This window comes from Phalacrocorax carbo, chromosome 20 (genome assembly GCF_963921805.1).
Source record: "Phalacrocorax carbo chromosome 20, bPhaCar2.1, whole genome shotgun sequence".
Lineage (NCBI taxonomy): Eukaryota > Metazoa > Chordata > Aves > Suliformes > Phalacrocoracidae > Phalacrocorax > Phalacrocorax carbo.
The window spans coordinates 6227034-6244655 of NC_087532.1; the positions used below are offsets into that span (position 1 = coordinate 6227034).

The 17622-nt window shown below is 51.4% G+C and overlaps 1 protein-coding gene across 3 annotated transcripts in view; it reads left to right on the plus strand.

Annotated features, from left to right (window-relative positions):
- Window positions 1-17622, plus strand: part of DISP3 (dispatched RND transporter family member 3) — a 45214-nt gene that overhangs the window by 19964 nt on the left and 7628 nt on the right. For 2 of the 3 annotated variants that reach the window (XM_064470004.1, XM_064470006.1), the window contains exons 2-18: window positions 2501-3437; window positions 4718-4937; window positions 6549-6685; window positions 7115-7249; window positions 7474-7634; window positions 8000-8139; window positions 8930-9075; window positions 10565-10726; window positions 11143-11304; window positions 11740-11862; window positions 12483-12619; window positions 13296-13477; window positions 13935-14065; window positions 14173-14348; window positions 15401-15527; window positions 16686-16831; window positions 17195-17354. In XM_064470004.1, coding sequence (XP_064326074.1) covers window positions 2510-3437; window positions 4718-4937; window positions 6549-6685; window positions 7115-7249; window positions 7474-7634; window positions 8000-8139; window positions 8930-9075; window positions 10565-10726; window positions 11143-11304; window positions 11740-11862; window positions 12483-12619; window positions 13296-13477; window positions 13935-14065; window positions 14173-14348; window positions 15401-15527; window positions 16686-16831; window positions 17195-17354 — 3373 coding nt within the window. In that variant the 5' untranslated portion in view covers window positions 2501-2509. The remainder of the gene's footprint in view (window positions 1-2500; window positions 3438-4717; window positions 4938-6548; window positions 6686-7114; window positions 7250-7473; window positions 7635-7999; window positions 8140-8929; window positions 9076-10564; window positions 10727-11142; window positions 11305-11739; window positions 11863-12482; window positions 12620-13295; window positions 13478-13934; window positions 14066-14172; window positions 14349-15400; window positions 15528-16685; window positions 16832-17194; window positions 17355-17622) is intronic. The other variant, XM_064470005.1, reaches the window with a different exon arrangement.

The following is a 17622-nucleotide window of genomic DNA, read 5'->3' on the forward strand; positions in this document are numbered from 1 at the left end:
AGGGCTCACGTGTGCTGAGGGTGTCTGTCTGCAAAGGCAAGCAGCGTGGGGCGACCTGTGAGCTGGGGCTGGCACTGTGCTGTGTTCGGGGGCGTGCCAGCAGGCTTGGGACACGTAAGAGGATGTCACTGCCCTCCACTGCCTTGTCAGCATTGTTGGGATTATGGCTGCTCCGTGGGGAGTTTGGGAGTGGGGAGTGTGGGAGAGACGGCAAAGCTGCAGTAAGGAGCAGCTGGGACAGCTGCAGGTTATATGCAGATAGGGGGACTTGGGAAAGCCTCTTCCCTGTCATGATGCAGGTAAGGCTCTCTGTAAGCAGCATCGGAAGAGCACATGGGTATGCGTGCCCATGAAGTTGAGGCGGAGGAGTACCTGTGCGCCAGTAGCTGTCTTGGGCGGCATTGTTCGAATGCTCTTGGCCTTGCCCCGGGGCCCAAGGCTCACGCAGTGGTGCGTGACTGTTCAGGGAAACTTTCAGATGCTCCCTGGCAGTTTAGGATTACGCATCCTGAATATTAAAGAAATCTTTTACTGGAGACTAAAACTAGCTAGATTTCTTCTAACCTTTCCAGAAACTTGAAAAGACCCCCCTCCCTTTGCTTTGTTCTCGCTGTCTAACAGCTCTACGTGTGAGGGAGGAAAAAACACAGCACAGTTTTGTGAGCCGCCCTCTCCTCACCCTGTTTCTTAGCCGCCTAAGGATGTGGAGGTCTGGCAGAAGAGGGACTGGCCATCTGCCATCAGTGGTGCCCATCTGTTCTTGGACTGTGAGATCGCAGAGCAGGAGGAGGATTCAGCACAGGCTTCCACGTGCCCTCCTGCACAGCTCTCTGCAGCCTGGCTGAGGTGGGTGAGCCAGCTGCATGAGCCTAACCGCAGCAAGGGGGTGGGAGAGTCCCCGCTCTCACGCTCACAGGAAGGGTGGGATGTTTTGAGACAGTATCAGTTGCAGATTAAAGCTGCTGATCAACGTTTGTTTTTCGCTTGGTGTGGGCAGGAACAGGGAGGCTGGAGCTCAGAGGTTCCCTGTTCTCCACAGGCTCTGCAGCGCTGGGAGTGCTCTGCCCAGCCTGCCAGCACAGATGCTATCCAGACCAGAGTGAGGCCCATGGGAGCTGCTGTACCTCCTATGAACTCCCTGTGAGCAAAGCCACAGGCATCACCCAGGCTGACCAGAACCAGGGAGATGGCTGTGACCCTTGTTCCTTCGCACATCCCTCTTTGCCAGGGAGCATTTCTGCCCCGTTGCTTTTCTTCTCTGTCCAAGTTCAGGCGGCTCCCGTGTCTTCTGAGGACCTAGAGTTAAGGGGTGCTGGCAATTCATCTTCCTGCTGATAGAAATCCTGTTAAAATAGAAATGCTGGTTAGGAGCAAAGCTCAAAAATTGCTTCTGGCCTGTGTGTAAATTGCTTGCAACTATCAGGGTCAAGCAAGTAACTGAATCTGCTCATTCCTTCAGTTGGGGGGCTGCAGGCTTTGCTGCTGGGAGCTGGAAAAGGGAGTGACACTGTTAAGGTCTGGGCTTTCTGGGTTTTGCCTTCAGGGACCACCACCTGTGGCTTCCTGGCTTCCATGCAACACCCAGGAGGGGCGCATGGGAAAATCAAAGAACCTGTGTGTGCTGACAGCCCCCTGAAAAGGAGAGCACCTCCCAGGGGCTCTCCTTTTCTTTCTTTCCTGCCCAGTGAAACTCTCCTGATCAGGAGAGTTTCCTCCTTCTCATTCTATGGGAGCAGTGACTGCTTTTGCTTCCTGGTTTTTCCATAGGAACCAGGAAAACTCACTCCATAAAAAATATCCTGTAGGGGTGGAAGGAAAGCAGGGCTGTTCAGCCCTTTCCCTCCCGAAGCTGGTGGTGAATAACCCTTCAGGGGCTAGAGCAGGGTTACAGTGAGTTCTCTGGGCAGGGTCGGTATGTGCAAGTACATGCATATGTGTGTGTCTGCAGGCATAGGTGCACGTGCTTCTGGTTCTGCGTGTGCACACTTTGTGGGAACAAGGAGTACAGCTATAAATTGCTGAGGGAAAATCTGTTGTTGGTTTTAAGGAGAGGAAGATAGGGTCCCTTGCATTGTTTCATCTGGTGCCATGAACTGTTCGTGGGCATGAGAACCAGGTTAGCTAATGAAATGTTCCTGCTGCTGTAGCCTGAGCAGTGTACTGTGAATCCCCTGCCATATCCATGCCTGGGGTTCCTGGAGCCTTGCAGAGCCTTCCTCTGCCAGAGCACTGAGCTCTGGGACTGTAGTTTGAACTTCTTCTCTCTCGGGTCCCTCTGCCAGGCAGGGTGTGGGATACCTCATGGAGAACCTGTACTTTCAGTGGCTGTAGCATAGCTGTAGGGTTTGAAAGGAGTAATGCTTTGCTGCTGAGGGAGCTGGAGTGTGCCTCCCTCTGTGGCTCTGCTGCTGAGACCCTTTGGCAACTGCTGTGGATTCATGGCTCTGCCTGGTGACACCCAGTGCTGGGCTTTGACTGCTTTCTCTACCCCTTTGCGCAGGCACTGGACATGGACACAGAGGATGACCCCTTGTTACAGGACGCCTGGCTAGATGAGGAGGATGAAGAGGTAGCCTTCAGCTCACGGAAGAGGTGGGAGGGTGCTCTGTTGTGTGGGAGAAGCCCATGCAGAGTCAGGCCCCTGCGTGTCACACTGCCCGTGTCTGGCTTCTGGAACATTGTTGGTTGGGTATTTACCAACCCGTACTGCGCTGGTTTAATCCTTTTCCTGGGCTGTGCCATCCCTGCTGTGCTTGCTGTTGTCATGTTCCTCCACTACCCAGCCCTGGATATTGACATCTCCTACAATGCTTTTGAGATCCGCAACCACGAGTCCTCTCAGCGCTTTGATGCCCTCGCCTTGGCCCTCAAGTCCCAGTTTGGGTCATGGGGGAGGAACCGCCGGGACCTGGCTGACTTCACCTCTGAAACCCTGCGGAGACTCATCTTTGAGCAGCTCCAGCAGCTTCACCTCAATGCTTCCCATCTCGGGGTCAGCGCACGGGTGAAGCGCAGCACCCTGGAGGGCAGGACAAGCTCTCCTAAGCCCCATGCCCACCTGAACCCAGGAAACCGGACTTCCCGAGCTGGGAGAGGTGCCCCACGCTGGGACTACTCCAGCACTTACATCAGTGCCAACACACAGACACATGCCCACTGGCGCATTGAGCTCATTTTTCTGGCTCGAGGGGACTCTGAAAACAACATTTTCACCACTGAGCGCCTAGTTACCATCCATGAGGTTGAACGCAAGATCATGGACCACCCTCGCTTCCGGGAGTTCTGCTGGAAGCCCCATGAGGTCTTGAAGGACCTGCCCCTGGGCTCCTATTCCTACTGCTCCCCTCCCAGCTCCCTCATGACCTACTTCTTCCCCACTGAGAGAGGAGGGAAGATTTACTATGATGGCATGGGACAAGACCTTGCTGACATCCAAGGTGAGCTGAGGGCCGTGGGCAAGGGCTGGCATGTTTAAGGCATGCATCTCCTGCACTTTCAGGCAGTCACTGGCGTGCAGCTAGGAGGGGTGACTGCCTTGTGCAGAGAGGAAGATGCTGCCATGTTGTGCCTTGAGGAACCGTCTTTTCTGCACTAGGGCCACTCTTCTATGCTTTCAGCAAAGCCCCTGCAACCCCAGCCATGGGTCACACAGGTGCCAACAGGCTAGTGAGGGGGACAAATGAGGGGGGGGTCCTACATTGTGCAGTTGCCTTCCACTGACCCTTGTCCCCTGTGAAAGACCGTGGTTAACTAGAGGAATGTCAGGTGTTGGACAGACAATAGGGATGAGCTTCTTTGCACTGTGGAGCAGATGAAAGAGGTCTGTGGGCTGCTCTGGAGCTTGAAAGGCAGCTTGTGAGTCACCAGCTGGAAATGCTTCTATAAGGAGAGGAGGAGGAAGGCCCTGCCTCCTCATCCCAGCTCTGTACCCTGTACTATGCCCCTCTAGTAGAGCAGAGGCTCTGGATGGTGAAAAAGAGGTGAATCATGAGGAGTCTGTGGGTGTGATATGGCTGTGGGATGAAGCCTCCATCTGTCTCTGAGCGCAGGCTGCAGATGATAGCTGTCCAGGAGCCATACAGGGAGCAAGCAGAGAATTAACTCCATCTGCTCCCATGTGAGTAACAGTTCTGCTACCAAAACAGGAAAGAGCATGGTTTCTGGGTCTTTCTGGTGTGAACTCAAGGGAACTTGGATTTTGGGGGTAGATAGGCAGTGTCTCTTACTCAGAACAAGCTGAGTGCCTCCATCTCTGCATCCTTCCCACCATCAGATGGCAGAGGTACCAGGTCTCAGCAGAGCCAGGACTCCTTATCTTTCATGGGCATTGTTTAGTTCTTGGGCTTCCCAGTGTGATGGAGCAAATATTGGCCCTGTGTACGGGAACGCAGTGGATCTAGCAGCAGGAGTATTGATGGGCATGTTGTGTGCGTTGCTGCCTGGGGAAGCTGTGGTTCAGATCACAGGTGGAAGATGCATCCCTGATGGAGGGCTGCATGTAGGCAACATGGCAAGCAGAGTCACAAAGCAGAAGTGGAATGTGAGTCTTTGCAATCCAGCTTTTCCCAGAGCTCCTTGCTTTCTGTAAGGCAGCAGCAATCAGCATCACTCTGAAAGACAGGATCACTTCCAGTTTCCCTTTGTCAGACTAGACCCTGTGCTGACCCCAGGTCAACTAAACATCACCTAACAAAAGTGGCGCTGCTTTCTCCTACAGGGTCCCTGGAGCTGGCCATGACCCACCCCGAATTCTACTGGTATGTGGATGAGGGCTTGTCTGCTGAGAACATGAAAAGCTCCCTGCTGCGGAGTGAAATCCTCTTTGGGGCACCACTGCCGAACTACTACTCGGTGGAGGACCGCTGGGAGGAGCAGCGCCGCAAGTTCCAGAACTTTGTCATCACCTACGTGGCCATGCTGGCCAAGCAATCCACAAGGTGAGGGCCTGTGCAGACAGGGCAGGTGCCTTGCTGGGAGTGGGCAATAGCAGGGAAAGGCAGAGGTTGGAGAGGATGGTGCTTTCTGTTGCAGTGGATGGAATAGGCCCTTCAGGGTGTATAAGATCTGTCTTAAGGTTTACACAGGGCAGACATGCCTGCTCTGCTCTGATAGCCCAGCAGCATTCAATCTCACCTGGAAGGCACAGAAGGCTTGGCATGCCAGCTCACACTGCTGTTCAGTCTCAAACAGTGGCCACAGCATAACACTCCAGACGAAGGAGAAGCATCTCCTTTGAAGTGGGGCTCAGGCACAGTGCTGTGAATGAGGGTGGGGAGCATATGGCACAAAACCACTCATATGCTCCCCTTTAATGTCACTTCCTACAGCAGCAACACGCCAGAGACATCAACAGAGACAATGAAAGGGAGCCAAAGATTGAATCCAGTACCTGCCTTTCCGTGCAGCTCCTATCTGGCATTGGATCTGTTTGCTTCAATCTCACAAGTCCAATTCCACTGGCTCCAGCAGAGCTGCTTCTCTGCCCTCGTGGTCTGAATTTGGCCCCAGCTGGTCTGATGCAGGGGTGAAATGGTCCTTACTCAAAGCATGAACCTGTGGATCCAATTCTGCTTTTGCTCATGCCAGTGTAATTCCTTCCAGAAGTGTGTGCTCTTTGTACAGAGAGATGGGGAGGAGAGTTTCAGGGCAGGATGAGTTTCAGAAAATGCAGGCTTTTTTCACCACCAGGTCTGTATGACTTTGGTTGAATAGAGCTTTTCTCAGTGCTTGTGAGAGCTAAAAGAGTAGCCCAGTATCCAGACAGCTGAGGGAAGGCAGTGAGTCCCAGTGTCAGTGTGCCTTCTCGGTCTCCAGCTCCCTACTGCTCTGAATCTCAGTAGCTCCCAGAACGAAGGGATACCGATCTTCAAAAGCAGAGCAAAAGGCAGCCAGCCCTTGTCAGCCCTAAAAGCAGGCAGCCACAGGGTTCTCAGCGATGGGCTGGCAGAGTGGGTTGCAGTTCAGGGAAGCCAAAAGGGAATTGGGGCCAAGGCTCGGTTCTGAAGCTCAGATTCCTGATAGCCTCCTATGGTGCAGTGTTATTATACTCCTGGTTAAATTATCTTGGATTACTTCCGCTCAGAGCCTGCTTCCAGAAGCAGAAGCTGGTAAATCATATGGTTTCTGATAAGCTCTCACTCTGCCTGCATCTGCTGGTTATTACCTTTGTGCTTAATATAATAAGCAATGATTAGGATTCCAGATGGAATAGGCTTTGGAGGCTTCAGGAGCTGCTTGCTGACAGCAAGAAGTCTATTAGAGCCAAAGACCCACCATGCACTGGAAGAATCCTAAAAATATTAGACCTGCTCTTTTATGTTTCTCCCTTCTTGGGTGAACTTCACCTCCAGCAGCAACCTTGTTCAATCTGCTCCCACCACTCTGAGCTGTTTCCTCAGAGAACTGCCAAGTTTTAGAGGAGTGTCTTCCTTTGGCTCTAGGGGAGACGTTGTGCTTTGTTAAATTCCCTGCTTTGTTAAATCCTCTGGCTCTGCTCCTTTTACACTCAACTCTGCCTACTCTTCTTCCTTCATATCTTCCCACCCTAGTAAAGTCCAGGTGCTGTACGGAGGGACGGATTTGTTTGACTATGAAGTGAGGAGGACTTTCAACAATGACATGTTGCTGGCCTTTATCAGCAGTAGCTGCATAGCTGTCTTGGTCTACATCCTTACGTCTTGCTCAGGTAGGCTGCAGCCACGGCCGCCCTGCTCTCACACAAATCCAAATATGCTGTGACACCCTGCGTCCATGCAAGCCCCAGGAGAGGCTCTGATGCCCTGACACCAGCCTGACTTTGTGGTACAGCAGCATGTGGAAGGTCATGCAAGTCTGATTCTCCAGAGCAGATGTTTGTGGGCAGGATGGGGGGAAGGCTCACAGGAGAACAGGAATAAGATGCAAATTCCCATCTTACTAATGCTGGTGTAAAGCTGATATAATTTCATGGATGGGCCTCATGGGAAGGAGTCTGCAAGCTCTTGCAGCCATGAGCTATGCTCTGTCACCAACACGCTCCTGGGAACCAGTATTCCGACAGGGCAGGTGGGAGGTGTCTGTTGTCCCAGGGGGCAGCCAGCAGTACTATTTTCTCCATGTTCCTTTCCTCCTATAGTGTTCCTGTCATTCTTTGGCATTGCCAGTATTGGGCTAAGCTGCCTGGTGGCTCTGTTCCTGTACCACGTCGTATTTGGGATCCAGTACCTGGGTATACTCAATGGTGTGGCTGCCTTTGTCATTGTGGGGATTGGTAAGTATGTCCTTACTCAAAACCTACCTGTGCTGCCTTGCTGTAACTCCTGCCTGCAGGAGAGAGAAAGGTGATGGTGGCAAACGTGGATTGAATTTTCAAGCCTTTTCCTTCCATTACCTGTAAGTGAAATATTTGCAGGTCAGGTGTTGAGGGGAAATTAGATTTTTAGCATGTGTCCCTACTGTGAGCAAAGTATCAAAATCTCCCACCTCTTTTCCCAGGGGTTGATGATGTCTTTGTTTTCATCAACACCTACCGCCAAGCCACCCACCTGAAGGACCTGCGACTGCGCATGATCCATACTATCCAGACAGCAGGGAAGGCCACCTTCTTCACTTCCCTGACTACGGCTGCAGCATACGCTGCCAACATCTTCTCTCAGGTACACTGCAGCTTTGGGATTTGGGGCTTTCTGTTTCTGCCAGAGGCTCTAATAGAGAGGGAAGCTGCCAGCACCATCTTTCTACCCTCTGCTCCAGCACAGGGGCATGCTGGACTCTCTTGCCCTAGAGGGTTGTCCCTTACCGGCACTAAGGCAGCGGACACTCTCCCTGTATCAGCATCCAAGACAATATTTCCTGTGCCACTGTTCAGTTCCGCTCTGTACCTACCAGGTTTGCTGACTACCGTGACTGAGGTCAGCATGTGCTATTCTCACGTTCCTTCAGATACCTTTTTCTGTCCTGATGTCTCTCCAGGTCTCCTGCCCCAGTTGATCCCAACTTCATGTTCTCTTTCTTCATGTAGATCCCAGCTGTGCATGACTTCGGACTCTTTATGTCGCTGATTGTGTCCTGCTGCTGGGTAGCTGTGCTCTTCACCATGCCAGCTGCTCTTGGAATATGGACCCTTTATGTGTCCCCACTAGAGAGCTCCTGCCAAACCAGGTGAGCCCTGGAGCCTCCTTGTGTGGGTGGGAAGTTGTTGTGGAACTCGTGGCCAAGGCAGTGTCCAAATCCCTTGGTTATCCTCTTTCCTCTGTTATCCTCATCGCCCTCAGGGAGCCTGGCTTCACCATTCCCTGTTAGTCTCTGACAGAAGGGAAATTTAACTTCACCCATTCCAGACTGGAGCAAAATGGAAGGGCCAGGTCCCAGTCTTGTTCCCCCTGGTGTACACCAGATGCCTCCCAGGAGCCAGACTCTGCAATGCCAGTCATACCGCTTTGTTGAATCCCATGGAGCATTGGAGCCACTTGTGTCCTCAGAGCACTTATGGCACAGCTAAATCCTCAAGCTGTGGAGACACAGGCCCTGCAAAGGCAGACAGATCAACCTTGCTCCTGCCTGTTGAGCACAAGCAGTGCATGCAGATTTGTATTTGAAAGTCAGCACATTTCCCCTTCCCTTGCTCTTTAGCAGTGCCGGTGACCTGGCCTGATTTAATTCATTAGCAAGGAGACGAACTGCTGAAACTTCCATCACTCAGTGCCCTGTGTTCATGGCTCTGCCCTGCTCTGTGTATCCAGCCCAGCCTGCTACTGCTTTGCCATAGCAGCTCAGCCCCTGACCTCTCAGCACTTAGCAGTGGAAATTGTTCATGGCACTGCCTGTTGTGTTTCCAAGTAATTGGAGCAGACTGTTGCTGTTCTTGTTGCTGAAGGAGCCCACTGGTAACTCTTTGCAAGGTATGTGGCTTAAAACTCATGCCTTTGTCTCCTTCCCTGCTCCAATCCAGCTGTAGTCGGAAGTGCACCAAAAAGAGTGCCTTGCACCTGGCTGAAGATCTCTTCATTGCCTCGGAGGCCACCTCCAGAGCAGGCAGAGAGACGCTTCCCTATCTTGATGATGACATCCCACTGCTCAGTGTGGAGGAGGAACCTGGTATGTGCCTGTGCCTTCACAGGGACCACACTGCCCTGCTCATCCTGCAGTTCTTCCTGTCCTGCCATTGGTCCATGCCTCAGTTTCCCTACTTTTAAGCTGGAGATGGTGCTGTCACAGGAGGTTGTAGGAGTCTGAACTCACTAATTGGTTGTAAGTTGCTTTGAGATCTTCAGTGGGTGTCGATAAGTGCTTTCTAACTACTTTGCTAATCTTCTTGGGTCTAATGTGGATTGTACTTTCTGGCTGGAATCACTGATGGTGACGTGGATATAGCCATGAAACATCTAATCCATAGCACCAGGACAGCTCACCTTTGAGTAAAGGGTTTTCCCCTCTTCCCTGCCATTCAGGGCAGGGCATTTGGGAAGCAGGCAAGGGCACACTTTGTTATTCTCCAGCATCACCTCCTCATAGCATGTCCTCCATCACAGTGAGAAGAGGGCAGTGACTTGCCTGAGACCATACAAGCGATCTAGAAAAAGAGCCCAGAAATTCCCTATCTCTTGTTAGCAGGAGATAATCCTTCTAGCCCTGATCGAAGATAAGGCTTCTTATGGGGTCCTGCTCTGTTGTACTTGGCTTTTAAAACTTGCTGGGATCTCTTTCTTTTAAAACCCACAACAGGAGTGGTCTGGGCAGTGAGTAGCCTTCAGGCCTAGCAGCACACTGGAATTGGAGGCAAACGGATTAATGGCTGAGTGCCCATCAATCCCACCACAGCGTGCAGACCCCCTCCTTGCAGAATAGGCTTTGAGCTGCCTTTGATAGGCAGACAGCTAAGCTTAGGCACTGTGCTGCAAGAGCTGTCTTCTTAATATGCCAGAGCCACATGCAATGGTAATGTATGGAAATAACTCCCCTGCTTCCCTTGAGCAGAGTAAACAGCAGGACGTTTTCCTCCAGGGGCCCCCGCGTAACTTGTGAAGAAGCAAAGCAGCTTGTTCCAGGTGGTGACCGAGCATGATTTGTGGGTCAGCTGTACAGCATGCCAGGCACATTTTGACCCCACTACAGCAAGTGCCCACTTCTTACCTACAAGGAAGAGGGCAGTTCCCTAAGCATCCCTGAACCGGAGTAAAGAGATCAGATAGGAGTCAGGCTGCAGTCAGGAAGAGGTCGGCTCTGTGTAATTAGCTGCAAGACATAAGTAGTGGGATAGGGACAAATTTTGCTTGGCCCAAGAAGCGTGCAATGTCCCTGTGAACATATGGGCAATGTTAGTGGGATCTGGCAGAGGAAGAATAGCCTGAAGCATAGGCTTTGGACTGAACTATGGATTTAGAAGTGTAGCTGTGACATGGTGATGACTTGAGAAGGATGCTTCCTATGACATCCTGGGCAAGTGGCTGCCTCTGCCTGGATCTTACTCTGTCTCCTTAGCTTGAGTTGTACAGCGCCTTGCAGATTTTGTAAAGGAGAGCAGAAAGCTATGAGACAGTCATGATACTGACCACTGAAACTGCCTTTGATTTCTCTCTCTTTCTAGTCTCCCTGGAAATGGGGGATGTCCCCTTGGTATCTGTGATGCCAGAAAATCTGCAGCTCCCTGCAGAGAAGAGCAACCGGGGGCACTTGATAACTCATCTGCAGGAGCTACTGGAACACTGGGTGCTGTGGTCTGCCGTGAAGAGCAGATGGGTGATTGTGGGTAAGGAACCGGGGGGGTATTCCATCGGCATGGATTTTAGAGGGTTTGACAGCATCTCCATCGGTCCCCAAGCCTTGATTATTAGTGACAAAAGATTGAGAAAAGGGACATAATAGATGCCTTCTAAGTCAGTGGAAGAGTGTCCTCAGAACCGTCAGTCCCTAAAGGAACTCCATGAGGAACTCTGAGATGTTTTCATCCCTCTCCTTTCACACTGATCTGAAATGGCAAGTCCTGATGGGGTTATCCAGGCATGGGGCTCATTAGAAGAAAGCCCAGCTGCCAGTGTGCTTTAGGGTCTGTTCCTCTTTCCTGTTGAAAATACCATCTTTCTGCCACACGCCTGCTGTCTGAGTATGCCTTAAGTGCAAGATACACGTAGGGTCCCACACACTTACCTGGGCTTCTCCTTGCAGGGCTCTTTCTCCTCGTTTTGCTCCTGTCCATATTCTTTGCTAGCCGCCTCCATCCAGCTAGCCGTGCTCCAGTCTTGTTCCGGCCAGACACTAACATCCAGGTGCTGCTAGACCTGAAATACAACCTGAGTGCTGAAGGCATCTCCTGCATTACCTGCTCAGGTGAGAGTGCTGGTCCCCAGACCACAGTGGGTGCAGCCCGGCCTAAGCCCTGAGCTGGAGGAGCTGAAACGTGAGGTAGATGCCTGCATTGTTCAAATATCTCATTGGACATTGGATGGACCCCATCAAAGGGAGGCACGCATTGGGAGTGGGATGGTTGAGTTGCTTGTAGGAGTGGAGTATTTTGAAAAGTGTTTCCTGCTTTAGGTGGAAACTGCCCAAGTGCTTCTGCTGGAACAACTCCTTTATAATCATGAAAACTGACTACTTTTACTCATAAGTCCTGGTCACGTGCCAGTGACCGGCTGAGGGTCTGTGGCTCTGTTCCCTGCTTAGGATTTCATGTTCAATAGCAGAGTCTGTGGTGTGCACAGGGCTGGTGGGTCTCTTGTGATGCCATTCACTCTTTCCTCCCTGACTAACCTTGTGGGACAGGTTTGTTTCAGGAAAAGCCCCACAGTTTGCAGAACAACATCCGAACCTCCTTGGAAAAGAAGAAGAGGGGCTCAGGGTCAACATGGGGAAGCAAAGGGAGCATAAGTGATACAGGGCAGCAAGGTAAGTGGGGCATGATGACTCTGACCACATTTGGGTCCAGGGCCCAAGGATTCTTTCAGGTGAAAACTAAATCATATGATCTCTGAATAGCTGATAGGGAATAATTCTTTTCAGACACTGCCCCACTGAGCCCTAGCTTGGTGCTGGATGTAAGGGGCATCATTTCTATCCCCTTTCCCCTGAATACCTACTGTTCTCGGGGACATGGTTTATAACCCAGGTGACAGTACAGTCTAGTGACAAAACCCTCTGGTCTGCCTGGCCTCAGTACAGTGCAAGGAGCTCAGAGCTTTTGTGTCCCAGTCCTGTGTCACATCCTTGTTGTTGGGCCGTGAGGAGAGTAAATTCAGCCTGCTTTGCAGGGGATTTTGAGGATAAAAGAGTTACTGGGCCAGGTCCTGAGTTGACATGAATCAATAAGCCATCAGGAATTACTGCAGCTCAGGATATATTTGTGAAGACCTTTGAAAGGTGTGCTGGCCTTCTAGAAGGCAGAGGCTGTGCCTGCTGCCCCAGAGGAGACAGCAGAGCAGAAGAACCCTCCTTTGCTGCAGCCCATGACTGTAGGATTTGCTGATTGAGAAGTACCACTAGCCCTCATGACCTCTGTTTTTCTTCAGATCTCCAGGGGACTGTGTATATCTCCAAGTCCAGAAGCAAGGGAAGGCCAGCCATCTACAGATTCTCACTCAATGCCAGTGTCCCTGCCCCCTGGCAGATGGTGTCACCAGGAGACGGGGAGGTGCCTTCATTCCAGGTGAGTCAGTCCAGGGATGTTGGACCCCTCTATCAAGAGTGCAGCACTCAGCAGGTGAGCACAAGAGCCTCCTCCAGTTTCTCCATGGGGTCCTAGGTAGCTCAGGGTGAAATTTGCAGGGCATTGCAGTAGGGTAGCTATCACGGAGGGCATTGTGCCTGGCATCACTGGAGATATTGCAGTGCCACAAATACTTATCAGTTGCTGTCGCGATGTGACTGTGGGCAACGGGAGCAGAAGTGTGGGTGTCTGTGGAGATCAGCTGAGGCCTGGCAGCATCAGCTGAGCTCATTCTATTGGAAACTGCTACTGAGACAGCTGGATTCCTACAGCCTCCTCTGTCCATCCACAGACCCAGGCAAGCAGGCAACACACTGCACAGGCCATATTGGGGATGCACACCTCCAGGAGGACTTGCTTTCAGATGCCCCTCACCCTGGACAGAGCAGCCACCGTTCAGCCTAGGCCACAGAAGTTGGGGGTGGTGAGGGGCCCCATCGTACACTGGCCAAGCACGGGAAGGAGGCAGGCTGGGGGCTGGCTGGGTTTGTGCCTGCAGTGCTCATTCTGTGTGGCTGTGCCAGTGCTCAGGGAGGAGGGGAGTGTGTGATGCTAATGTGCAACAGGCTGCAACCCTGTGGAGTTAAGTGTCTGTTTTCATTAATCCATTGCTTAGGTGTATAGAGTGCCTTTCGGTAACTTCACCAGGAAGCTGACAGCTTGTGTGTCCACAGTAGGGCTGCTTAAGCAGACGAGCCCCAGGAAGTGGATGATGACCACCTTGTCCTGTGACACCAAGAGAGGCTGGAAGTTCGACTTCAGTTTCTACGTGGCCGCCAAGGAGCAGCAGCGAACACGGTAACCTTCTAAAACCCCCACTCAGGGCCAGGCAGCAAAACCAGCACAGCCGAGTGGCTGATATGGGATGCCTAATGTCCACTGCCAGTCCTGCCCTCCATTTGTGACATCCATGGCCCTAGGACTCACTTTGCTGCAAATATGCCCCATCTTTGCAAGGTTATTTTGCAGGCCCATAGCATCATTAATGTGCCAAAGGCTTGACAGGTACAGGACTGTGACTGGAGGCTTCTTTGGGTGGCAGAAAGACATTGCTGATCTTGGTCTTGCCCTTACCCACCTGAACTCTTGGGCTGAACAGGCAGCACAGAATATGCAATGGGTAGGGATCCAGATCTGGAGTTGCTCACCTTTTCCTTTCCTTCTCTCCCTGAGAACATCTCTTTCCATGTAATACTTCGGACACATCATCTTCACTACCTCTGGTCCCCCATAACAAACTTTCTTTGCTGCACAGGAAACTGTATTTTGCCCAGTCGCACAAGCCTCCTTACCATGGCCGAGTGTGTGTAGCACCTCCTGGCTGTCTTCTCAGCTCTAGCCCAGATGGACCCACCAAAGGCATCCTTTATGTTCCTAGTGAGAAAGGTAAGCTGATGAGGACCTATTCAGCCGTGTCTGGCTGTGTGGGCCAGAGAGTGAGACCTTTTTTTGCCACCTTCTGGTGTAATGAACCTTTCTTCTGTATTTGACAGCAGCACCCAAAGCAAAGCTGTCAGCCACTTCGGGATTTAATCCTTGCATGAACACGGGCTGTGGGAAGCCAGCGGTGCGGCCACTGGTAGACACGGGAGCCATGGTGTTTGTAGTGTTTGGCATCAGAGGGGTTAATCGCACAAGACGCCCGGACAACCACGTCATCGGAGACATGGTACACACATTCTGGCATGCTTTGGGCTGATGAGTGAAGGATGGTCTCCCTGGGTGGTGTTTAGTTAATCCCTGCAGCCCACGCGTGGCCCAGCAATCTAGATGGATGGAATAGCAGAGACGGTAGCATTGTGATGAGCCAAAAGTACACTTCTGTTTTAGCAAATTCACAAATAATGGAGATCAGAGCCCTTACTGAAATCACTTCAGACTTTTCAGAAAATCCCTTTCTGAGTGCAATATCTAGCTTTCTAATTTTGAGTCTAAATCTGGCTTTCCTGAGGATTTTAGAAGCAAACCCGTCTTAAGCTCAGTATGAGAATCTCACTACAAATTCAAGATCCAGGGAACTGATATTTTTCTATAATGGTTTATCTTGTTATGAAATATTAACATGAAAAAATACAAATCAGTTACTCTGGGGAAACATTACTAAATGTGACTTTTCCAGGAACAGCTTATCCCCCAGATCTGATACCTTGACACATTCACAGCCTTCCCCCAGAAAAGCTATGCTTAGCTCTGGCCACTTGGCAGAGGCACTTCAGCTTTCTGCTGTTCTTTCTGCCTTCTGATCTGGGGCTGCTGTGCACGACCAGCCTTTGCCTGTTTCTTCTGGAGGGGGGCAGTGCAAGATGCAGGCGGTGGAGCAGGCAGAAAACTGGAGTTTCATGCTGGGCACTACTGGGAATTCAGGGCTGCTCTTTAGGCAGACCCTAATGGTTTTGGGCATGGCATGGTGGCTATTCTTTTATCGGTGCTTGTGTCATACTGCCGGACTCTTTCTTTTTTTTTTCTGACTCTTTCTGGGTTTTTTGTTGTTGTTGTTGGGTTTTTTTGGGGGTGGGGCAGAGGATGCGCATGTAGTTTCTTTCTGGGTTATCTGGTAAGACAAAGATATCTGGTGGGTTTTTCCACTGTATAATCTGTGGTCTGCATAAGCTAGTCCCAGGCTGTGTAGCCAGGAGAGGACTCAGCTTCTGCCGCCTTGTGCCAGTTGCTCTGTGTATGCCTCACGTGTGGTGCTCGTATTGTTGTGTCTCCTTGTGAAAGGGCAGCGTTATCTATGATGACAGCTTTGACCTCTTCAAAGAGATTGGCAACCTGTGCCGCCTCTGCAAAGCCATTGCCAGCAACACTGAGCTGGTGAAGCCAGGAGGGGCTCAGTGCCTGCCCTCTGGTAAGTAGGACTGACACCAGCCACAGGGTTCTCGGGGAGATCCTGGGTAGAGACTCCTCCTCACCCTGCAGTCTGAGGAGTGTGGCTGCTGAGGGCTTCTAAACTTTCAGATCCCAGCTTGATGACTAGTACCTCCCGGTCCTTTCCCTGCTTCAATGATGAATGCAGGCAGTGCAGGGAGGAGAGGTGTTTCTCAAGCAGTCAGCTCTCCTGACCTGGCTGCAGCGCAGCTCTGCCTGTTTCCACCTGGCTTAAGTCACAGCTCCCATGTCCATGGACCATTTACCTTGTGCTTCCCTGTGTTGTGCCAGCCATTTGGGGGACGAGAAATACATGGTGAGTGGGACAGGAACATTAGACTCCTGTTCTGCAGCTCTGCTTGCAGCAGTGTTTATTTCAGCTGGGGTCCTCAACGGCAAGCCAGAAAGAGTGGCTCCTTCTTGCTGCCTCCTTTTCTTCCCAAGGCAGCTTCACCCTTTTAGAACGTGCCCCTGGTCATGCTTTCTGGGAGATGGGAAAGAGAAATGGTTTCTCTAACTCCAGAGACACTGGGCATATTCTTCAGGATTTAATCCAGTGAAGATAAGAACAGAATTGCATCCGTTCCTTCCAGTCAAGAATGTTTCTTGTTGCACTTACAATCTTTAGGACAAGTAAATATCTTCTTAGTAGCTCCTGAATAACCAGCAAATCACACCAGATCTTGTTGTGATGAGGCTACTTGCTGCCCCTGTGGCTTCACATAACTAACCAGTGACTGTCTCTTTCAACTTCAGAGGTTGCAAGGTTGTGGAGCTGAGTCTAGGAAGCGTATGTTGGCTTCAGGCTAAAAGCCAATCTCATGCCTGGAGAAAATCCCAGGCCAGGCAGACAGCTCCTCAGCACTCGCTGTTTGTACTGCTTCCTGACAGCTGGGGACAAGCAGCAGTGGTAGTGTCCTGTCCAGTGCTGAGGGCACAGAGTGCCCTTTCAAGCTAGCAGCAGCTGAGGGCTTGGTGCCGAGACCTCAAGGGCTTTGGCAAGTCAGAGTTGCAAGGGGAAGCAGCTGCTGACAAATAGGGCCTGCAACTTTGTCACGGTTGTTTTTTTTTTCCCCCTTGCTCCAATGTGCTTCCTTTCCCTGTTCTGTTCTCCATTCCTTGCTCTTTCTTTCTCCAGGTTACAGCATCTCCTCCTTTCTGCAGATGTTGCACCCTGAGTGCAAGAACATCCCTGAGCCAAACCTGCTGCCCGGACAGCTCTCTCATGGGGCAGTGGGGGTGAAGGATGGGAAGGTGCAGTGGATCTCCATGGCGTTTGAATCGGTGAGCACATGGCGTTGCCATCGATCCTTGTGACAGTCTCTTCTTGTGATTTCTGGGTGTTTTAGCTCTGCTCTTTCAGCACTGGCCACTTGCATTTGCAGCCATAATTTAGTATTTGCTAGTGTTTGTGCCTTGCTGTAGACAGATGTCTCTACTCACAGGTTGCTAGAAGTGGCTGCTTATGCCGCCATTTGCTCTTACTGTGAGAGCTCAGGCAAAGAGCTGGTGGCAGATTTACCCATCTGCCGCTGCCAGACCTGCCTGGTGCTGCAACTCCAGCTGGCTTGTTCTACCTCTTCCCTTGCCATGCATACCCTGCCCCAAGGAGCGGGACACAAGAATAACATGTTCATCTTCTTACAGACAACCTACAAAGGGAAATCTTCCTTCCAGACATATGCTGACTACCTGAAATGGGAGACATTCCTGCAGCAGCAACTCCAGCTCTTCCCGGAAGGCTCTGCTCTCCGGCACGGTTTCCAGACCTGTGAGCACTGGAAGCAGATCTTCATGGAGATTATAGGCAAGTGACTGCCATGGTTGTCTCCCCAAGGAGCCCACGCTCTCTGATACATCTTCACAGTGCATTCTGTCCCGTCCGATGGGCACATATTATATCTTCAGTCCCTTACCATTGCTGTGTGAACTCCTAAAGCCTGTTTCTGGCCCAAGCAGCATATACTGTCAAAATCCTAGGCAGAGCCCAGAGAAATAAAGGGAAGGGACTCTGTCCTGCTGATGTGCAAGGCAAGAAGCTGATCGCCCGCTTCCCACTGTTATCCGCCTCTTCC